Source organism: Oryzias latipes, chromosome 5 (assembly GCF_002234675.1).
Source record: "Oryzias latipes chromosome 5, ASM223467v1".
NCBI lineage: Eukaryota > Metazoa > Chordata > Actinopteri > Beloniformes > Adrianichthyidae > Oryzias > Oryzias latipes.
The window spans coordinates 25,537,931-25,561,752 of NC_019863.2; the positions used below are offsets into that span (position 1 = coordinate 25,537,931).

The 23,822-nt window shown below is 42.0% G+C and overlaps 1 protein-coding gene across 2 annotated transcripts in view; it reads right to left on the reverse strand.

Annotated features, from left to right (window-relative positions):
- Nucleotides 1-23,822, reverse strand: part of LOC101161393 (cadherin-4) — a 263,505-nt gene that overhangs the window by 39,708 nt on the left and 199,975 nt on the right. For both annotated transcript variants that reach the window (XM_020703448.2, XM_004069077.4), the window contains exons 6-7: nt 12,812-12,967; nt 8,462-8,606 (exon numbers count right to left, since the gene is read on the reverse strand). In XM_020703448.2, the coding sequence (XP_020559107.1) occupies nt 8,462-8,606; nt 12,812-12,967 (301 nt within the window). The remainder of the gene's footprint in view (nt 1-8,461; nt 8,607-12,811; nt 12,968-23,822) is intronic.

The following is a 23,822-nucleotide window of genomic DNA, read 5'->3' on the forward strand; positions in this document are numbered from 1 at the left end:
CTAAGGGGGGGTCTAAAGTTGTCTTGGGTGACTGTTTTATGAAAAACAATTCACCTGTTTCTCACACGGAGATAAGGTGTTTAAAAACGGGGGTGCACAGTGGTTTGATCCGCTTTTCATAGTCTCATCTGTGGAGAAAAGGCTTTTTATTCTTCCCTGTAAAGCCACAAGTTGTTTGCAATGTCGTGGCATAAATATCATTCCATACAAGTTTGGCTCAAACTGAAAAAGGCATGCAGGACGCATCATCATAGGGGATGCATTTGCAGTTTAACAGCATAGACATGGGTAAATAACAGCTGTTTTGTATGAAAACGGATGGAAAGGTGAAGAAAACCATTGTTGTAATTAATGATGTATTTATTGTAGTCAAACATTATGGACATCAATAGAAACAACAAAAATCCAACAATTGTTTTTCTTTTTTTTTAACTCTTTCAAAAATATTTACGTGGCCAAAAAAAGAACTTGGCTCAGTTTCACAAAAGCATGAGGCTGAAATGGAAACGTTCCAGTCTTTGGATGCACTTCTGCTGAAAATCCAGCAGGATTCAGAGAAAGGATAGATGCAGAACTGACAACAGGAACAGCAGAATTTCCAAAGCGGTACAGAACTAATGAAGATTATGACATAGAAAACCAGCAAAAAACAGATGAACAGCTGCACAAAGTAATGCTTCTACAATAAAATGTGAGCTTGTTATTTCAAAAGAAATTTTGGCAAAAGTCACGTTTGTTAGCATTAGAATAATGTATAATTGTGCACATCTTCAGAGTACTGGGACGGTTTATTCTGGAGATGATGTGTGCTGGTGTGGAAGCTTGCATTGGAAATAATGCAAGTCAGATGATTTGCAGATGCCGTCAGTGTACCAACTTATACCCCCCAAAAATATTGATCCCACTGCCTGAAAACTTGAGTTAATAGGAAAGTTTTATTGAAGAAAGCAGTGATGGTTTATGGGTTTTTGGAAAAGTTGTTTTCATTAAAATATATTTGTTAGTTAAATGTGATAATAAAGCTCTATAAAAGGAGCTAAGGCCATTTAGTGTGCAGATTTTTTTTAAAGTTGATGCCACATTAATTGCTTCATTGTTTCTCTTAATATTAGTGAGTAAAACTGAGATGTGATATTTTTGTACAGTGTCTTGATACGGGCCGTTTTGATATATCTTCACTTTTCTGTCATTTTTGAATAAATCTTTTTGGTAAAACATTTTTTTTTTAACTAAAACTTCCCCTCTGACTTTAAATGTTCCAACTTTACTTGTATTTGTTAATTCATCGACGTTTTTTTCATGAAAAGTGAAAAACAAAAATTGAGTGGTTCCATGGTTAAGAATAGGAATTTTTGAATGACTTATTTTCCAACTTTCCAAAAGGTGAAATTGTCAAAATAGATACAGATTTTTTTGTGGGTCTATATCTAGAAAGATGTTATGGGCAACTGCAGGCAGCAGAGGCTCTAGGATGTGCATACCACCTGAATCTCAACAAAGTGCTGTCAGACTGGATGATCCAGCTCCTGGCGGAAAGCTGATTCAAAACAGAAAAAAGAGTCAACATTATACCCAGAATCTGTTCAAGGCTCAGGGGCATCACACTGTTTACAGCAAGCTGCCTTCCCAACTGGCAGGGAAACGTGACTTGTCAGAGAAGCAGCTGAAAACAGTCCTGGAAGCACAAAATCAGGAAGAAACTTTCTGTTCGTAGAGGAGGATTCTGGATGATGAAAGAGAGGATTTGGAGTTTTCTTCCTTTATTCTTTAGGGGATAAAATTCCCAAATTTTGTTCAGATTTATTGTTCAAGGTATTTAAATAAAATATCAGATTAAAGCAGAATAAAAAAAATATTCTGACCTTCAAGTAATAGCTGATGTGACTTCATTGTGTTATCTGGAAAAAAAACTGCAGCAGCGACTAATGCTACATTCACACCAGGCTCGGAAACATGCATTCATGCGAAGGCTTTAAATGAAAAGTCATGTAAATGCATGGATATGCACATTTCAGGCTTCCGAGTTCAAAACGCTAACGTTCATGCAAGTTTTTGCGACTGTTTTCAGGCTCTACGTGCAAAAGGCCCTTCAAAAGTCGATTAAATTTGACCAGCCAGGGACTCAGATTTGGCAGGAACGTATGGATTGCGGAGTTTTCAAAACGAGAAAGCATGACAATTAATTATGAAGGAGTAATTAATAATTGTGATTTGTTCCCGGCTGGAATTATGTGAGATCCAGTCAGTCATTTAAAGTTAAAGCCTGGAGCAAGTTTTAAGCACCACTTTGACACTTTGCACCAAGCCTCTTCCAACTGTGAGTACATGCACTAGTATCAGGTAGTGACAGTCCAGTGTGAACATCATATAATCAAAAATGCCCGTTTAGCGCATGCTGTGTAGCATATGAATTTGAAGAAAATCAAATCTTCAGTTCCCATCTATCCACTTCACTCGGTCTAACTCTCAGCTCCTCTATCAGTCCTTAATTGCCCCGGCCCCCCAGGCCAGACAAAGATAAAACGTCTGTTAAATCTCTTTGCAACTGTTGGGATAGAGAGAGGCAGAAATGCACTCCCCCTGAACCCCCCAGGGAGTGTAAATCGACTGTAAGAAAAGGCACTCAGCTGCTGGTTTTGATCTTACACTTTCATTTCAGAGGGCCCTTTTGAGGAAGACGGCCCATGAAAGGGAACAACGCGCTGTCAGATTTTGGAAAAAGGGGGAGGGACACAGAATGACAGAGCATCGCAGCACAGATGTTCTGGGTACACATCAGCCTCAGATCTCTGAAGGAGTCGCGCCATCTTGACAAATCTTCATCTTAGGCCTGTTTACACACTGGGAGGAAGGAGTGTTTTACAACAAGGGTTGAAAGGCTCGAGGGTGTCGAATCTTTTGTTGAAATCATTGAGTTTTTTTAAAATCCTTTTTGCAAAGTCTGAACCGCAAATCTTGGGCTCTGAAGCACATGAGCGACAGGTGACCATTGTGGCTTTTTACATGCTTGCTTTTTGTTGCAACTATGCTGACATCTTTGATCGCAATTTACTGAAGTTACTAATATGAAGGAAAACGAAAAACATCGAGGTCCTTCAAATAAACTTAGCTCCTTTCTTATCCACAGTGGAGATCTTATCAATCTGGGAACTCCATGGTGTTAAATCCTACAGTGTTTTACCAGAATAATCCACTTCTACTTAGTCTATTATATTCTATATGTTGCAACCATGAACCTCTATGTAAATGATATTTGTAAACCGCAGGTCTATGCTGCTGAGTGACGCCTGGTGAAAGGAGATGACAAGTGCAGTGGATCCAGACTGGCCTTGTCTGATGTTTTGATCGTTTTCTTCTTTGATTCTAGCATCTGCAGATGCTGATAAGGGTGGCTCCCCGTAATTCTTCCTCTTTGATGGCATGCTAACAGTGCAAGATATGAAAATAGGTTGTAATGCTTCAGAAAAAAAAACCCCAAAAACTTGGATTTCCAGGTTTGTAGATTCTTAGGGTGTATTCCCTGCGGCTTGAGAGGATTGGGGGCGTTGGGGTGGTTGACATTTTAAAAACACATTATATTAATGGCACTAACAACAATTTGATACATTTTGGGGCTTTAATCAAATGATGTCTTTGATTGGAGAAGGACCCAAAACATGAAGAAAGGAAATTTACAGAACAAACAGAACTGCTTAGAACAGAACTGAAACAAAAATGATACGGGCCAAAACTAAAACACAAGAGCAAGACCACAAAAAAGAAACAGCACACCCCAAGGACAGAGCAGTAGAAGAAACCCCATCCAATTCAAATTGTGTTTTGGTTGTTTTTAGCTTGTTCTGGTAGCTTTTTCTCATGGTGGAGGACAGATATAAAGAAAATTAAGCTTACAATTGCATTTCTTAGTACGTCTTCATTTAAATTGTTTTGAATCAGGAGCAGATGAAAAAATGCAGTTGAAAAAAAATTGTAATTGTGACGTAGTGGGCGCACCACAAGCACCCTTCTCCACTCTAATTTTTTCATTCCTGTAGATGATTAGATTCGTGAATGTCTTTGCTTTTCTCATTTGAGGGTGGCATCTGGTTCAAAGCTGTACGGCTAAATACCGCCTCGTCCTTCTTGTTGCAACAGTAATGTTAGGTTAGGGCTGTGCGGAGCTGTAACCTGTACCAGCAGAGCATGTAAACAGCTACGGCGAGGGGTAGGGGTTGCTCTGTGTCAATGGTCCTGCACACAACTAAGAGGCGAATTTCTAATAAACTCCTGCCGCTCTGCAGAAACTGTGCCCTAGAAAATTAGTTGTTTTTGGTTTGGGAAAAAAACGACAATCATAAATTAAAAGACCACTAGGAACACTTTTAAAATAGATCAAAAGATGATCAGAGTGGCTCTTTAACAACTGTAGATAACACAAAACTATACAAGAGAAAAACAACAAAAGCAAATTAAAACAAGCAACAAAACCCCCATTCTCACAATTTCTGTATTGTCCACAAATGATGACATCCCCCTCAGAACAAAAGAGAATTTAAGGCACCTACAGAATTTTCTTCTGGAGCTTTAATGCCTATGTTGAGGCGCAAATATTAGACGGTGTTAAGTCCATAGAAAACGCAGCTTTTTCCTTTCCATCCAGATACATTTATAGGAAATAAAGAGGCTAATAATTAAAAATGCTTTCAACACCAAAATTGAATCTAAAATCCTCACATTTGTAAGTTCTTGGTTGTGCATGATGGATATGATAATACAAACGAATATTCTTTCATCGTCACTGCCTAAACCTGCTGCCGGCAGTGGGAGATGTGTCAGGTGATAACTGTGTCCAGCAGCATCTGTCAGCTGCAGGGCTGTGATAGGATTTCAGCGCTTCACTTGCTGCCAGGCTGGAATGGGAGAGCGTCACCTGGAGTGAAACCGCTGAGATTTCATGCTCTTTTGAGCCTCACACAGACACAGGCTACACACTGGGAATCTGCTGAGCCCAGAAGTTAAACTCTGGGGGTTTTGTTACTCTCTGAAAACATCACAGCATTTTTTGAAGGAACAGAAAGACATTACCACAGGAATAGACACTGAGCAGTGTAAAAAAAAAATAAAAAAGAAAAGAAAGAAATAAAAAGTATGACAGAAGTAACCTCAAATTTTTCGTATTTCTAACGGTAAACAAGTTTTTTGATTGTTAACTTTTCTGGCTGTGTTGTTTCCGTTAAAAAAAAAAAGGAAACAAAACTAACCTTGAAACTGTACCTTAACTCGACTGTTTTTTGCATTTGCCTGTGTTTTCTATCTTTAGAGCCAATATGCTGTAACTATTGAAACAGGGCACGTTTAACTGGAGTCATTAAAAAGGAATACAAGATTTACCAAGCTGAGGAAATGCTAAAATGGCTTAAATAAGTATAAACGCATCTCTCCTTGAGACATGGCTAATGATGAATCATTTTTGTTTTCATCAACTAAATAGGCAATTAGTAAAAGTTAATTTTGCTAATGAAAATGCAGCAGTTCAGAGTGCAGTGCGGAATTAAAAAATAGACAAAATGGGTCAAACTCTGCATTGTATAGCATAATGTTTTCTTTTTTTAGCACCGTGCTGACAACCCTTAAACATGCTTCACGAGCAAATGCTGCTTCGCAGTGATTGCTCGGTGAAGGGCAGGGCAATTATTCTGTATATAATATAATTGGATTCTTTTTAATTAAAATTACAGATTTCGTTGGGCGCAAAACAAAGCTGAATTCAAACACTTCTGTTGTTGTCGGCTCTTATTTTAAACCATGGCGAGAGGCTCTGATTGAAAAACAAAGTAGCTTCTGGAATGTCTGGTTGCCCTCGCTAATTAGGAGTTCTGCATATAGACCCACGCTCCACTGAGGAGAAAGCAACATGCACACACAAACACAGTCACGCCAGACCCAATCCTGCCCACTTACACAATTCACATGCAACACGCTTTCCTATATTGTTTACAAATCCCTATTGGATTAAACTTTGAAGCAGAACAAAATCAGATTGCTGTGAAGACAAACACAGGTCCTCGGGGTCTGATTGTTACAAGTGGAGGTCTTCCTATCGAGACATGAGAACTACTTGAACATTCTGCTCTTGTTTCTGGCCTTGCACTGACCACAGCTCTGCTCGCTGACTCTGAGGGGAGGTCTGCACGTCTTTATGCTCTGCAGGTTCCGATAATGAAGCGCCCAGCCAACACACTGCAACACAAATATCTCATGAGCAACTTAAAATCTTCCCACAAGGTTTTCTAGAAGATGATAGAACAACATTTGATTGGTTAAGCTAATAGGAAAATATAAGTCGGATTTTAGGTAATAATATGTGAATAAAAACAGCTTTGAACATTTTATTCTTGTATTCTGTGCTATTAATTAAATATAAGTAATCCATTAAAACCCTTTGGCAACTCATGAATCAAGCCTTAGTGTAAAGTCGGCTTCACATGGATTACTGCATTAGTAATCTGCAGCAGAGAACAGCTTGAGACCTTACAAGTGCTAGAATAAGTGATGTTGTTTCATGCATTTAGTTGAATTGCAGCCCTGAATTGTTATGTCGATTGATTACAGACTTGCATTTAAAAGTGTTTTATTACCCTGAAGATGACTCAATACGAAGGGAACACAAAGTGCAGGCTGAGAACATTTCGTTCCCCAATAACAATGGGAGACAGCACCTTCTGTTCAGAGCGTCTGAAGGCACACTGCATGCTCTCCTGAAGAGACTGTACTGTGCTAAAGGTAGCTTGCAATAAAACAGACACAAATATCACTCATGGATTAAAGGAAAGTGATGTCTGCTTTTTTCAAAATGTTGACAATTACACTGCTAAGTGTTCCTTCCCTTTCACCCCCAGACAGAACTACTGGAAGACTGTGCACAAAGAAATCCAAAAAATAATAACTTATTGATATATGTATTCATAAATATTAATTTCACAAACTCTATATGTTTCTAAATGCATGTTTGGTGACTTTTTAAGTCAGGCAGGAGCAACCCCTGAGCCCCTGAAGGCTAGGAGAACAGGCTTCCAAAGTGGAAGTCATGTCAGCATCTGGATTTCAAGGTGATCTTGCTCAAAATATACATTAAATACATGGCTTTAATGCATTTTACTGAAATTATACTTGAACACAGTGGATGCAATTTGTTTTCCAAGACAAAAATGTAAATTGATTAGCTATAAACTATAATGTGAAGCTGGGATGAGCTGCTTCTTATATCTGGTTTTGTTTTATCTGGCCAGGAGTCAGCTGAAAAAAATCAGCATTTCTTTGTATCATTTAATGTGTACTAAAATTAAATTAAGGGAAAATGCAGAGTGTCCGTTTCATCTGATTTTTATAGTGAAGGCTTCAAACTATATACCAGTTGGGGTTTTGTTTGTTGTGTCTTTGTTTTACCTTGATGACTATTGATAAATCACTCACATTGTTATTTTTCTGCCCGGTTACTCGTACATGACAGACACATGAATTACTCTGGTTTCAGGAAGAACTTGAATCCTGACGGTGCTTGCTAGAAAAGTGTGAAATCACCCTGTAACCAATGGAGTAAAGGTCTTCACGTGATCTATTAAGAATATAAATAGTTCTAAAACAAAGATTGAAACTTTGCCAGCATTGTGTCTAGCTTTATTGTTTGCCAAAATTTAAACATGTTTGTGACATGGTCACACTTGTTGAGCTGAAGAAATATGTTTTTTTTGCAGAACCAGAAGTGATTTGTGTCTTATTTTTTAACCTAGTTTAGAAAGAACCATATGAGACCTTTGCTGCATTTTAATATGATGATTGCTTGTAACTTTGTTGTTTGCAAACTGGCTACATTTTTTTGAAGTTACACCACGTTTTCATATGAAGAAAGGTTTGTTATTTTTGTACATGTTTGTAATTTTCACAGTAGTGGGAAGAAATGTCTCCTACTCGAATTGTGTTTTTTGTGTCGATTTAGATCCTTTGTGTTAATACAGTTTGGCACAGTGACAAAATGACAGAGGTGAGGAGCACGAAAAAAAAAAGAAAAAAAAAGGCAAAATGGTGAAATGTAAAGGTAAATTTCAGAATAAGACAAAAAAATGATTTTATCCTGGAATCCTAAAGCTTAAGATCTTTTGTGTATTAATTTAAGACAAAATGCAAAAAAGTTCATTTATTAACGTCACACTTAGCCAACCTTATGCTTCATCAGCGCCAACAATAGCAAAAGAAACCAATCCAGTTATTCAGCACAATGTAAACCTAAAAATGTGAAGCTACTTGAGGATCTGTCAAAATAGACAATATAAAAGCTTAAAACAGAACCATAAACCCATTGGTTCTGAAGGCAGAGTATCAGCACATCTGTCTCTCAAAACCTTTATTTTAACCAAGTGTCGCGATTCCCACATCAGTGTTAACTAACAGGGTTGCTGACATGCAGAAAAGTCTGAGGTCTTACCTGGTTTGGAACCCTCAGCAACAGAGCCGTTGTAGACCTGGTTCTGAAACTCCGGCCTGTTGTCATTCATGTCAATCACATAGATGTACAAGTCTATGGGGTTCTCCACTTGGTTCCCATTCATGTCCACTGCATGAGCGCGCAGCTGTGGGTTCACACAGACAGATGAGCGAGAGAACCATTAGTATTCTTCTCACACACAGATCGTTTCAGCAAATGATCCAAACGTTACTCAATGCCTTTTAGAATCATGGTTCGATGGCTTGGTTGATATGGGTCTTAACCGGATTTTTGAGGTGGAACAACCTCATGTCACTGCAACTTGCTTTTGTTCATTGGCAACTTCATTTACCTGGCAAGCATAACCTTACCTGTCTGCCAACATTCAGCAAGCTTGCTGTTTGGATTCTGGCATGACCCACGTTAACACAGACAGGGGTGAGATAGAAAAGAGTCGCAGACACACAAATAACAGCTATTTGGCTCTTAGCACAGCCGGAGGCCTTAAAACATCAGAGAAATGTTGCTGCTCAAGCTACAGCTGTTTTTTGTTCTGGTGGAATATTTGCCTGGGTTTGTTTTGACAAAGTCCACCTTTAAATGGATGTCTCAGGCTGTTTCTTGACAATGCGCAGTGGAAAAAAAAGAGACTGAAGCAAAGAAAGTGAAGCAGGCAAGGAAGTGCGTGAGATGGGAAAAAGACGAGCAAAGAAATGGGAGATGAAACCATAAGGAGGCATTGTGGGGGAGTGGGAGATTGAACGGGGGACTGAGGAAGGCAATCATCATCTAGTGGGGCATCTTAATCTGTACTTCTGCTGCTGCACATCTTCAACTCTCTGTCAATCCCCACTAATGATATCTAACGCCGTGCAAAGCTTTGTAATAGCCCTGGAACCAAACCATCTCTATTCACCATGACTTCTATTACTCTCACTTATTTGCCTGGAAATTCAGATACTCGCCAGAAATGTTATTCAATCACAACTTGGCTTGTTAAATGGAGGAGCTGCTCACATTCTGGCCACAACAGACATGCCAGCAACCAAACATTTAGACTGCAAACAGCCGAGGATTCTCTGCCTGTCAGCCTCTTTACAGGGCGTTCTGATGTACGGTGTGATGACATGAAAGGGCGAATGGAAGAGCAGCTAATCATCCTTGCTTTGCTGCCCGCTCGTCAAAGATGCTTCACACCACTCCCAAACATGAGGCCGTCTGAGCGTTCCCACGTGCGCCCAAACACCAGCTCAGACACGTGTTTGTGCATATTAACATGGACACTGACAAGTGCAAAGATGCACGCTGGGAAGGTACACACAGCTGATCAAACGAGCCCTCTTTAGCCCCCTAATGATCCTCAAGATGCTAGTTTTCCATTGGCTGAAGCACCGCAAACAAACAGGGAGAGGAGACCCAACAAACAAACAAGCCCAATCTGTTTTCTCAGCTGTGAACAGTGCATGTTGAGGATGTGTGTCTGTGATTTGTGAGGCTGCTTCCCTGCATGGTGTGTGTGTGACTGTGTGATAATGATGCGTTATTGTTTTGTGTAAAGCAGTATGCTTTTGCACAATTTGTCCTTGCTGCCAGGAGATTCTTTTGTGTACGTTCTTGCAATTCTGTTCTTTCTATATGTTTACACAGCTTCTCAATCAACTTCTAGCCATGTATTTGTGTCTCTTTTCTTGGAAATCTGTTTAGATGCGTCTGTGTGAAGCAGAAATAGAAATGTAATCTGAGAATGAGGACGACTCATCCAGGGTAGGTAATTCACCCAATAGTGGTTGGAATAGGTTTCAGCCACCTTGTGATCACAAAAGGTATTTAGCAGTTTGTTGAAGAATAAGCTCAAGAACATTCATCAATAGATGAGAAATATGGGTTTATAATAAATAAGCAATATTTCTGCACATGCAAAAAAAATAATCATTGGTGCTGTTAAAAATAACTACCGGTATGCTCCTGACTGAATGCCCAGAAAAGCTATTGGATATTCCTTAAAAAATGCACTGCTGATCGTGTCCAGTTAAAAAATATTACATATATCTGCCTTTAAACTTCAAAATGGGCACGCGTTACATATAAACTGTCCTCATGGCATTTTTACGCCTTACAGTTTGGAAAATACAGTTTGGAAAAATTTGTAGATGTGACACAGAAGCTAGAACCGGCAGGTCAAAGCCTCACTGTTCTGGTCCATTCTCCTCGCCATCTTTGTTACACTGGTAATGTCAGGTTGAAGGTGTGAGGGGCTGTAACCTAGCAGGAGAGCTTGTAAACAGATGGGTGATGGGAAGTGGGGGTGGGGTTACGCTGCACCAACAGTCCCACTCACAACTCTGAGGCGAATTTCTGATGAACTACTACAGCTCTGCAAAAACAATACCCTAGTAAACAACAAAGATTTTTTTATGTTTTTGCCTAAAAAGAGGGTTAAATAATAATAATTTAAAGACTACTGGGAATGCTTTGAAAAAAAGATCAAAAGATGAACAGAGTGGGTCTTTAGGGCCCAAAGCACTTTACAGTCACAGTCCCATTGACTCATGTACACAAACGATGGCTCCACTGCCTAACACTGGCGCCAACCTCAACCACCAGGAGCAATGTGGGGGTCAGTGTCTTTCCCAAGGACACTTTGACACATGGGTGGGCACCAAACCCGATATGCTCTGATCAGAGGTCTGCCTCTGGACCACAGCTGCCCCACATAAATTACTTAAAACTTTGCTAAACTGATTTGGTTATGCACTGTTCCTTTTATTCCCTTACATTTGGCGTCAGACCAGCTCATGTGTGCAACCAAAAATAAACCCAACCGCTTTCATTCAAACACATGAGTGTTAGCTGCCTGTGCCCTGTTGTGGCTTTGACAAAACAGAAGCTCTGGCTAACACCCCCTCCCCTCACCTCGCAGATCACCTTCCCTGGGGACTGCTCTGTCAAAACCAAAAGCATCGTCTCTCTTTTCTCTATAACCCAAAACTAACAAGCAAAGTTTTGCCTTGAAGCAGAGAAACTCTAAACTTCACCGTTAAGCTGGCGACTACATTTTAGAGAAAAGTTGGCAGCATCCCTTTTTACATGCATCTCATCAGAAGCTCCACAGATCCAGGTAGTCTTAAAAGGAAATGTGTTTAAGTTGAAGTGTCACAATCTAACACGCTGTTTCCTCTCCAGGCTGTATTGAATAAGGGCTGTTTGGTGAGTTGCAGTCCTTCTCAGGGACCGATAACCTAGCTGCTTTATTGATCCCAATTTGCTGGTTGAGTGTAAGAACAGGATGGAAAGATGGCAGACTCACAGAGAGCGCCCGAGCACTGCAAGCAAATAAACGCAATGTGCATGCAACCAATCATGAAAACAATCATGTAGAGCCCTGCGTTTGTTCTTTTTTTTTTTTTTTTTTTTTTACTGTGCATGGGCAGTCTGTGTGCACCCATTACTGCCTGTAATGTGTGCACACCGCTGAGTGTGTGCGATCATCCCATCCAGCAAACAAAGACAGGAGTGTGCTGTTGAATTAGCTCCATCAGCAGCACCTCCATCGATCACACTGACAGGCGTGCGGGTGCCGTGAACTCAACACCGGCGCCCACTTTGAATTCAGGTGTGAGTCTCGGCTGATGTAAATTGTAGCCTCTAATGTGCACATAAGAAGCAATGGGCTGGCATTAAGGCAACTCTCAAGTGGACTCCATATTTAATTCACACATCCACAAAGCTGTTTAACCCACAGTTCCAGAGAGAGACGGTCATGAACCCAGCCCTCCCCACCAGTTCTTTTGTGTGCACAGTCCTACAGGGCACCCGCAGGCTGCTAACTGCATAACTGGGTCTGCCCCATTGATCAGTACAGCAGCAAAGGGTGCTTCAGGTAATGAGCGGGCCTGCAATGCACCAGAGAAAAGTGGGGGGACGGAAAGTGAGATGGGAAAGGAAACTACCTTGGCTTGCTAAATGAATCTACTCGCCATACGCAGACACAGTTCTGCAGAATCACAAAGGTGTGCACACACTCTTCATCTGCTCATTAGCTCTGATGATCAGAACAAAGATGGTTGATTCTTTTCTTTTCCCTGCTCATTCTGTCCCTTGCTGCTCTGTGTGTGTAAGCCTAAATGACAGTGAGCTTTTTCAAGCACTCTCCATTCCAATCTGGTAAAGTCTGGAGAGGCTGGCGAGAAGCTAGACAGCTGTGAATGTGATGTAGCAGGAAACATTATTGGTCAAAATGAGAGGGAGATGGAAGACGAGAGTCTCTGAAGGCATAACTGAAAAATAATGAGGGGCATTTGACTGAAGCTGGAGGGGCAACAGAAGCACACAGTAGATCTTTTTCCTTACGTGGTAGGAGGCTCGCTCCTCTCTATCCAGGGGTTGGGTGACAAACATGTTTCCGCTGATTGGGTCTATGTTGTAGATGCCACTGGGCGGCTGATCGGCGCCCGCTCCAGTGATGCTGTAGCGGATCCCTACGTCCTTATCCTGATCTGAGCGGATCTGAGGAAAAACAGAGAAACAAGTTCAACGGGGAGGAAAATCTTTCCTAGCTTTGAAGGCTGCGACAGGCTGAAAAAGTTTGTGACCCAAATTGTCAAAAACAGACTGCGAAGTCAAATTTAACAAAACCTTATCTGCAGCCGACACTTTGGAGACTAAAGGCAAAAGAGGAAAGTCCAAACAGATTTACAGCCGGACCGTTGTTGAACAAACTGTGGAGCTTTTTCCATCTTTGTGCAGCCTGGCAGAAATCATTTATGTCCAATAGCTAGCCTCACTGATGACATTAAACCGCTTCATGCTTTCTTTCAGTGATAGATCCCACTGGAGCCTCATACCTTAATGTGCCTGTTTCACACTGACAGATTTACACACACACACAAAAATGTAGCATTTAAAGAAAAACACACATTACCCGGAACAAGTTTCAGTGTCACCTGCTGCTTTAGAAAAATAGAAAGACTTTTACACTCAACAGACAACACAGCGGTTTGGAATTCCAGCATTTGTTTTGCTGCAATAGATCTTTGGTGAGTTTCAAGGATTTTTAATAATGGAACAAATTTCTGGAAACATCAATCTGCTGCGAGAGCTCTAAGGTTTTCTTTTTCTTTACAGATTTTTCAGTTTGATCCTTTAACTGAAAAAGGAAAACTCTGTTTTTTTTCTCAGAAAAGGAAAACTACATGCCATAAAAAGAAAAAAACAATGGAAAAATATTTTTTGGAGAAATTTACAAAATGTATATTTTAACAAATAAACCTATAACATTTTTGAAGGTTCTTTTCTTTTCTTTTTTTTTCCTGGGCAGCAAGAAAATCAAACAGCATCCAAAAAGAAGTTTCAGAAATGTCCTGAAATGTTGTTTGGGAATTCTCACTTTCCCAACCTGAACTACATGGTTAGTTTGACTGTCAGAGGAATAATAGATTTGACGGATGATTTAGTGACAGAACTTGAACTTGAGGTCAATGTCATGTGATACACTAAATTCAGGCAAACTAAACCTTTGACTATTTGCAGTAGAATCAGGTAAAAGTACATTTTTTTAATCATTCAGTCTTTTCTGTGTGCTGCATGGTAACTGATCCCTGTCACATGTAATTGGTGGCTGACCAGTAATTTGCCTAGCTCTTCAGTCCTGGTATTTTTGTCTTAATATATTTGTAAAAAAATAATTACCATAGCTACCATTCAAAGAAAGTAATCAAAGTCATATAAAAGGAGAAAACCTGACTCGTCTTTCTTATTTCCTTCTATCCTTTTATAGCTCTCTTGGCAATTTTCCTGGTCTATGGGGCTGCACATCATGCATGAAAATGAAATTACTTCATCCGTTCAGTGGTGGCTGCTGCATACAACATTTCTCTGTTTGAACATGATACCCTCTCACTTAATTTCCAACGTGACGGTCCCTCACCCACAGTGCAGCTCTGCCGGCACCGCATTCACGGCGGCAATTTTTATTTCCTGAGCTCACTTTGCCACAAACCTATTTGTGGAGCCTGCAGGTAATGTATGGAGTTGATCGCTGCACTTCAGCTGCTTTACTGAGCAGATGTAATTACTCCGGCATCAGGATAATTTAAAAAACTTGGCACGTTAGTTATCCACATGACCCCTCTCTCTGCCAATCAAAGGGGGCGATGAAGACATAAATAGGGCTTTACTTCTCAACATTAGTTGTGTTTAGTTGGATATAAACAGAAATACATAAAAACGGTGTAAGCTTCAAGCAGAAATGTCGCTCAGTCCCTAGAAACCGTTCAACCAACCACGTGGATTTGTGTTTCCCAGTCGTGTCCCGACTAATTAAAGGCGGATGTTATTCCCACATGTTTACTTGTAGCCAAGATGCAGATTGCAGCCTTTCCCGCATGGATTTATGCCCATCCAAAGCCAGTATTGTTAGCCCGTGTCAGCCTACTGCTACACAGGCTTCTTCCAGCTCCGTTCTTCAACAGAAAAAGCACTGACCACACTGATTAAAATTAAAATGATGAGCGAATAGGTGCTTCATAATAACCGTAACATTAATAAAAGCACGTTTAGAAGATCATCTTGTATATTACCGAGCTGACACATATTAATGTCTGTGGCCGCTCGGCGGAACTAATTTTCTCTTCCGGTATTTCAAGCACTACTGCGCATGTGCGAATGATTTATTCCGACCGAAAGTGTGACCCATGTGAACGTTTTTTATAATCTGAAAAAGATTTTCTGGGCCCATGTACACGGTTGAATTCTAATCCGACCATTGATCCGATCAAGATATTTTGCACATGTAACCGCGGCTTATGGTGTTGACTCGCAGCGTGGCGGGGCGTGGCATCACGATGGTGTCTCTCCATCGTGATGTCATTCACCCATCACGATGGAATCGTCCATCGGCAAAACCCTACCCTGAACACCGCCCCCCAAGTGACAAAAATGAACCCTTAACACTGCACGCAAATTCAGTTGAGCGCGCAAAGGGGAATTGACCGCGCAAGATCCCTGCTCAATTAGGATTGCAGGCCTGCAGTTTTAAAATGCGGGGTCGATCGGTTAGAATTGCGCCTGCGCGGTTGTAAGGTCCGCTCACTCAGTTCCTGAATACGCCCATTCAGTTGTGTTTATGCCATTTCACTTTTTGGCAGTGATGAAAGACCATACACAACAAAGAAAATACTTGTGATCTCTGGAGACAAACCAAAGAACTAAGGAAACTCGTCAATGTAAAAGCAGTGGGAGCCATAGCCACTCAGCTGTTTGTGAACAGGTGTGTCTGTTTGTACCTATGCTGCGTAAGTTTAAGAGATGATCTGTTTGTTCTAAACGGGCAATAAATCCTTCCCCACGCTGATGTGCTGGGAACACACTTGTGAAGTGTTGACCTGCCACAGCTCTCCTTCACGCATACACTGCCGTGTGAGCGCACACACCGTCTGCTCAGTATCTCTTCAAAGTGTTAAAGCTGGCGAGCTGGCACAGCGGCCCCAAGAGAAGACAACAGCGCTCCCGCTCGTCATGCTGCCTCTGCCTCCGAGCCTGTTTAAAATTCTGCACCAAGGCCACCCGAGACCACATGTCATAATAGATGGTGTCTCTTAATGAAGAGTCTTTATATCAATAAATTGAATACACGAACAAGCACAGCTTTTTGGAGTCCAGGGACTCCCATGACTGACAGCCGTTCAATTGAGCCGTTTCAATAGAATGCTTATGAAGAAAGACAGCATTTCTGTCTTGCTCTTGCTTTTTATGTCTGTCCACCGTGATCCCAAATTTCCTTTCTTCTTTGGAAGCAGCTGTAGAGAGAATAGCTACTAATAACACTAAAAATAGCCAGGGGAGGCAGATGCAAGGGACTTAAGTGGCTGTCTGTCTCCGTCAGATCAGACCAGGCATCAGATGAATGACCTATTTGTAACTCTTTGAGAGTGATTTCCTTGATTACTGACAAGCGATGGGATCCTGGGGGAGAAGCTTTCAGCGCGAGAAGAGAGATGGAGAGGGATGAAGACAGAGGGACACGGGGAATAAAAACATTAGGGATTTGGGAATAATTAGAAGAAGAATTAGTGTTCGGCAAAAACTCCTTAAGGTGACAGGGGGCACACAAATATAAAAAAGGAAAAGGGAAGGAAATACATTTCCATTTATTGAGCTCAGGCGCCGACTGCCTAATTAGCGTGCCGTGAAAATTCCTTCTGCCCACATCTCTTTTAATTGATCCAAACCCGTATGATCGCCCTATCAGCATGAGTAGTTTGATGCCTACATAGAGAAGGACTAATTTGTTGTTCATGTGATGATGGTCGGGGACTCGACCACTCAGTCTGCTGTCAGTTTACTGCAGGAAAAAATCTTTATTTTGCATTGAAGAAACACTATGCTTGTACCAGAAAGCTGGAAGGGGGACATCATGCTTCAGGCACACACAGCGTTATTAAGACTTACAGTTTGCCGAGAGCTAATGCCACACAATAATGGGAATCTGAGGTTTGCACTCTACAAAAGCCTCTTTGATGTCTCACAAGCACATGCTGGTTTTGGCCCTTTAGTGGTCCTTTGGCTGCACACATTCTTCCTTCAGTCTTTACTTTGTAGCTCTTGATGGGCTCAGTGATCTCACTTTACCTTTAAAGCACATCAAACACCCTCACAGGTTAGACAGACTTTTAGGACACCCCCTCATGGTTGTATTAAGAGGAAAAGGCTGCATATTGGAGCCTCTGAAGATCTCCATCTTAAGGGATCAGAATTCAAAAGTCAAATTTGCATAAAATTGGCACTTTAATAATTTTATTCAAGGTAATAAAAAAAATTCTGCCAGATCTCTGGAAATTTGCCTTTTTTATGTGCTGGTACAGGCACAGTAATTTCATCAGACAATAATGAATTGTACCATATTTTTCAGAGTCATTTTTTTTAATAGTTTAGCCAAGGGTGTGAACTATTCTCATGAGCAACTTATATGTGATTTTTTAAAACATGAATAGGCGCATATATTTGTTTTTTTTCCCCGCTAACAACCTTTGCCCTATAGCAGTTGTTCCCCACTAACAACTGCTAGATGGCACTGTCAGTGTGTGTTTTAGTATTAGCGAAAGACAGCAGCGTAGAAGAAAACAGGTTTAAAAAAAAAAGATGGAAGAGAATCTGGTCCTTCTCATCCTGAGCTTTATGATGTTTTTTTGTTGCAACATTGTTAATTTGTGTTTTTATTTTTTCCTTCCTCAGAATAATGCAAGACAGCAAGTCATCAAACTGGGTAACAGAGAGACAGAAGTGTCGCTGAAAGCGCTGTCACTAAGACAACTGCTGCAGTAGAAGGTAAGCTGTAAGAAAAAAAGGACTGACCTCATAAATCCAGACATGGAGACGTGCTTACACATGCTTTTGTAGAGGTCTTCAAAAGAAATAAAAACTTATGTTTCAACGTCTTCCATTTTTCCCATTCATCCATCCATCCATCCATTTTCTGAACCTGTTTTATCCCTTACATTCATTGTATATGTGATGTACAGACAACTCTTCCATGGAGCGTCAAGTTTATTAAAACATTTTTGACAAACATTTAGCACCGAATTTCACGCAGTCATGAAGAGATGAAGCGAATTTGACGTGTGAATTGCGTTCTGTGTGATTGCAGCAGTACGCTAAGCTTGGCGGAGTTGTTCAGAAGCATCACACTTTTCTCCCAAAAATGTGACTTGTGCGACTTATACATAATTTGTTTTTCTTTATTATTATTTTTTTGGCTGCTGGAGAGACTCCACAGACGACATATGTATGCATGTAAAAATGAATGGATGTATGGATAGATGAATGCAGGGATGAATAGATGGGTGTAAGGATGGAGTAATGGATGGAGAAATGCAAGGAAAAATGGATGGACGGAAGAATGGATGAATGGAGATGCACTGAATTTTGGTTTTATTATTCAAAGTTTCAGGCTCTCCTGTTTGCACTGAGAAAAAAGTGCATGCGTGGCATAAATGGAGCCTGTCAAAGCTCTGATCATTCCTCACAAAGTGCCTTGGTGTCACAAAGTGAAGGAGGCGCCCGGCTCCATCTGCTCACAAATATTGAGATTATTCATATAAGAGTTTGCAGAAGCTGTAAAATGATATCATTTGTCAGATGGGCGCCGAATGCATTTGTCATAAATATACTGGTGGCTGTTTCCCCGTGCCTTTACCTATAGACTACACGCTGTTAGTAAAATAGTTTTCCATAAAATCATGAGGGGTCTTTCTCTTTATACATTGCAGCATGCAGGTAAATGGAGCATGCTATGAATGTACTTCGGATCATGTTGAGCTTTGTTTTTCCTCCCCTAACTACACTTTGTCACTAAACTTTCCTTTATCCTAAAGTTATACTAGATGGCTGCCTCATTTTTTGGGTAAACCTCAGTCATTTCTCTTCATCTTAGGCCAGTGAATATGGTTAGTATATTGCATACTTTGATGCTAAATGTCTTCAGTAAGGTATAATGATTGAAAAAACAGCAGAATGTCATCTATTTATATTGATTAGTGGGAGTAAATGTCACAGTCAGAGCCGCAAATCAGGCATTAAAACAACACCTACAACTCAGAATTCATCACAGTTTGTTATGAAGGATAAGTATTTCGATTTATGAGGTAGTTAGACAGAGTGGATAAATGCAGTAAAGCCAAAGTAATGGCATTTCCATGCTGAAACACATTCTGGGGGGAAATGATGCCAACCACTCAGGGCACAGACAAGCTATGACTAAGCTGTCTAGCATAATTAAGACGGCATCTGCCAAGTATCTCGGTGTCTTTAATAAGAAACCGACTGCACGGCTCATAGAATTACAAGCCCAAAATGCTTTTGGACTCCAAAGGCACCAGCCAGCACACAAGCCGACATGCATAAGCCGTAAGACATACCAGTGTGGGTATTTAGTGGCGATGAGAGTATGACTCGGAAATCTGAATGCAAAAACTGTAAGACAGAGCTAGTGCCCCCCCCCCTCCAAATCACAAAGAGGTATTGTGTTAAACAGTATGAGTGGCCAAATTGAAATGGTAAGTTCAGAATAGGAACTTAACAATTACTTCTTGGAGTTTTAAACTTGGCTTTGAAGGTAACAAAATCCAATTTGATCTCTAACAACTTTCCTCTGACATTTTCAGCATTTTCATGGCAAACTCAGATGTCTAATTCCTACCTGCCTTAATTCTTCCTTTCACAGCGCTGATTGTCTTGGGGAATAGCTGGCAAGCAATTTAATGGTTTTAAAATATGCTTTTAGCTTTTCGTGTTCCTCCTCAGCAGGTGCGGCACCATACTGAGTGCCTTTTAAAGATAGGAAATGACACTGTTATGCTAGAATAGACAATGGATTTTTCCATCTTGAAAAGACTGGCTTCTGAGTCCCTGTTGGGTTAAAATATTCTGACCTGATGACGAGCCTTAGCACTCGTGGGGATGCTGGAATGATTGCCTACATGACTTAGTGCGAGTGGGTGAATTGTGGTGTTAAAGCATTGTCAAAAGCAGTTTTGCATCCGCACACGGCACAGGCACCCTTGGAAATGGTTGTTTGGTGGTGTCTAATGTTTCTGTGTTGTTATCTGGTGTCTGTTTTCTCTTTGTTGAACATGGGGGAAATGGCTAAACTACACGCTTTTTAACTCCTTCTTAAATTTCCGTTTTGCTGCGCTTTGATCTCTCGTGCAGCATGCTTGTCACTCTTCAAAGCTGATGTGCCCTGCTTTTACAAGGAGAGCAAACTCAAAGAGTTTGATAGGCCATCAACACAAACATGCTGCGAAATGACATGGGAGGAAATAAGGAACCAGATGATGAAAGAAAAAAGTGAAATGTGTTGACAAAATGGGTGAAGGTTGGGGTGCAAAAAAAGGCCCAATTAGGGAAAAATGTGGGACCTCAAGTTTTTAAACTTTCTCTCTTGCAAAATACAACAACCTTCATCGCAGGAATGGTTATAAACGAGGTAAAAGCTGTCATTTTAGTGTCATGAAGAGGAAATGATGATTTTAAAAATAGTCACACACAGTGAAGGAGGTCTGTGAGAGAGAAGCTGCAGAGAGCTTAAGTTTAATATCTCTCCAGTGGGAGCTGCTGACAGAGCTGTCGCACACACTTATCCCTCACACTCGTGAAGAACAGCACAGAGGTAAGCTGTTCTGTTACCTATCGGAAACCGAATAGGAAATGAGCTAAGTTTTGTACAGCACAGAAAAATGTTTTGTTCTCCTTTGGTACATATCCTTTAATTCACTTAATATTTTTTTTCTGTTTTACTCTACATTTACATTTCCACATCAGACCATGTTCTGCACAGGGAATGCCCCAAAAAAACAAAAACAGGCAGCTTTCGTCACCCGGTGCGGTGCTACATTCATAACGGACTTGGAAACGTACTTTTTAGCGACTGCTTTCATTAAAAAGTCTATGTAAACACGTCCATATGTACGTTTTGAGCGTTCAAAACTCTAGCATTCACACATAGGTACTCAAATTTTTACAACCGTGTTCAGGCTCTACATGCTAAAGGTGCGGCAACTGAACGCTCACTGAAAGTTACATCTGTTGACCAATCAGGGACTCGATTTTGGTAGTGATGTCTGGTTAATGTCCTTTTTAAAACATAGAAGTGCCAACTGGTTGAAAATCGATCATGAAGGCGGTTCATGATCGATTGAACCGCCTGGCGGTTCGTGCCTGGCTTGTCATGGTGCCTCTGTCAGACTCCTCCCCCTCTCTTCTCCGCTTGGCTCCTGATTCAGCCCAGCTGCAACCACTCACTTCATCATCACTGCCTGCCTACTTAAGGAGCCCCTGGACCAGTATCCATCGCTAGTCCGTTGCCCCTGATGGTGCATACTTAGCCTTCTCGTCTGGTTCATGCTTTACTATCTTGTTCCAAACCGGCGCCTAACGTATCTTTGTCTTACCTGTCTTCAGGTTACCCCAAGTCACGAGTGGTTGCCTGAAGCCGCTGTCAGGAAACTTCATCTGGACTGTTTCATCCGAACCCACCACGAGCCTCTGCCGAACCGCCACCTTCTCGAGTCTCCCCCTACGCTGCTGACTCCGGACCCTACAGGCGGATCCACCAGTGACGCCACAGAAATCTGCATCTTGCCTTCCAAACCTCCTGGAACTGTGTTTCTCTTCTGGCCTGGTTATTAAATCCGCTTCATCGTCACGCCTCCTCTGCACTGTGTCTTTTTCCGGGTTTCAGCATCTGGGTCTCCGTAGTTCTGTAGTTATGACAGAACGGACTAGCCATAACCCCGACCCAGCTGACCCGGAGGGACTCAGGTTAGCAGTCTCCCAGCAAGGTATCATGCTCGGACGCCAGGCAGATGCCCTGTCCCAGATGGCGGCAGCCCAACAAGACCTTTTTCATCGCCTGGACGGTTTGACCCAAACTTTACACGAGCTAACCGGACAATTTACCCAGGCGTCTATCGCTTCCGCTCATGCTTCAGCTAACCCAGCACCTTCAGCTTCCGGGCCACCCTCCACGCATGAAAACATCCGGCTGCAACCGGAACCATTCTCCGGTGACGTGGAAGCCTGCGGAGGGTTCCTACTACAGTGCCAGCTGATCTGCCAGCAAGCCCCCCGCTATTACCAGTCGGATCACAGTAAAATATCACTCATCGTTAATTCCCTACGTGATAAAGCTCTTCATTGGGCCCAAGCTTATCTTTCCGCTAACCCCATAAATCATCTCACGTATGAACGTTTCCTCAGTGAGTTCCGACTAATTTTCGATCAGCCTCGCAAACAGGAGGAAGCTACCCGGCGGTTGCTCGCGCTCAGACAACGTAACCGCCCGGTTAGCGATCACGTTATAGATTTTCGGATTTTGGCTGTCGAGGCCGGCTGGCCTGATTTAGCCTTGAAGGGGATTTTTTATCAGTCGCTAAACGAACAAATCAAGGATCACCTTTGTTCGCAACCCGAAGCTCAGACATTTGAGGAACTAGTTTCGGCGGCGCTACGCTCAGACATAAAGTTGCGGGAGCGTCAAAGAGAGAGAGCACCAGTACTCCATCGACCCACTACCACCTCACCATCCAGTGTTCCTCCCGCCGTCCACACCACGAATCACAACTCCCTCATCCCCTCTAAACCTCCAGATGAGCCCATGCAGGTGGGTCATTCCAGGTTGTCCGAAGAAGAGCGCCGCAGACGACGCATAGAAGGGGCCTGTTTCTATTGCCGAGTTAAAGGCCACATTGTCTCCTCCTGCCCGCTTCGTTTAAACCAACGAGCCCCTCGCTAGAAGACAGGCCGCGAGGGGTAACTAACATCTACCTGGCCGGTAATGAATTTTTATTTATCCCTGTCAAGTTAAGTTTGGATCACCATGTGCATGAGTTACGTGCCCTTGTCGACTCTGGGGCCGAGCAGAGTCTGATTGACCAGCAACTTGTTCACAGTCTGTCCATTCCCACAGAACCCCTGGAGAACCCCATCGAAGCTTCCGGGTTAGGCGGTCAACACCTATCCCGCATCACACATCGCACCAAACCCATTCTGCTCATTTCATCTGGCAACCACCGTGAGTCAATTCGTTTCCTCATCACTCAGTCTTCTCATACTCCCATTGTACTTGGGTTCTCCTGGCTTAAGTTGCATAACCCTCAGTTTGACTGGACCCAAGGGACAATTATAAAATTGAGCCCGTATTGCCTCGCTAATTGTCTTCTGTCTGCTCTGCCCACCATAACTCCTCCTAGCACAGAAGCTCCTAGTCAAGTCGATCTGTCTAATATCCCTCGTTGTTATCATGATCTTAAGGCCGTGTTCTGTAAAACTAAAGCTAGTGCTCCCCCACCTCACAGACCATATGACTGCGCTATAAACCTATTGCCAGGCGCCCCTTTACCCAAGGGCCGTTTGTTCAACCTGTCAGGACCGGAAAGAGCAGCCATGGAAAATTATGTCCAGGAGGCCCTCTCTCTGGGCCACATTCGGCCATCCTCCTCCCCCATGGGGGCTGGATTCTTCTTTGTAGAGAAAAAAGACAAGTCCCTCAGGCCCTGCATTGACTTTCGCGAATTAAATCAAATCACAGTTAAGGATAAATACTCTTTGCCATTAATCACGTCCGTATTTGATTCCGTTCAAAAGGCCCGTATTTTTACCAAATTGGACCTCCGTAATGCCTATCATCTGGTCAGAGTGAAGGAAGACGATGAATGGAAAACTGCCTTTAACACCCCGCTTGGGCATTATGAGTACTTAGTCATGCCATTTGGCCTCACCAACGCCCCGGCCGTTTTCCAAAGGCTCGTTAACGACGTCCTCCGCGACTTCATTGATCGGTTTGTTTTTGTATATCTGGATGATA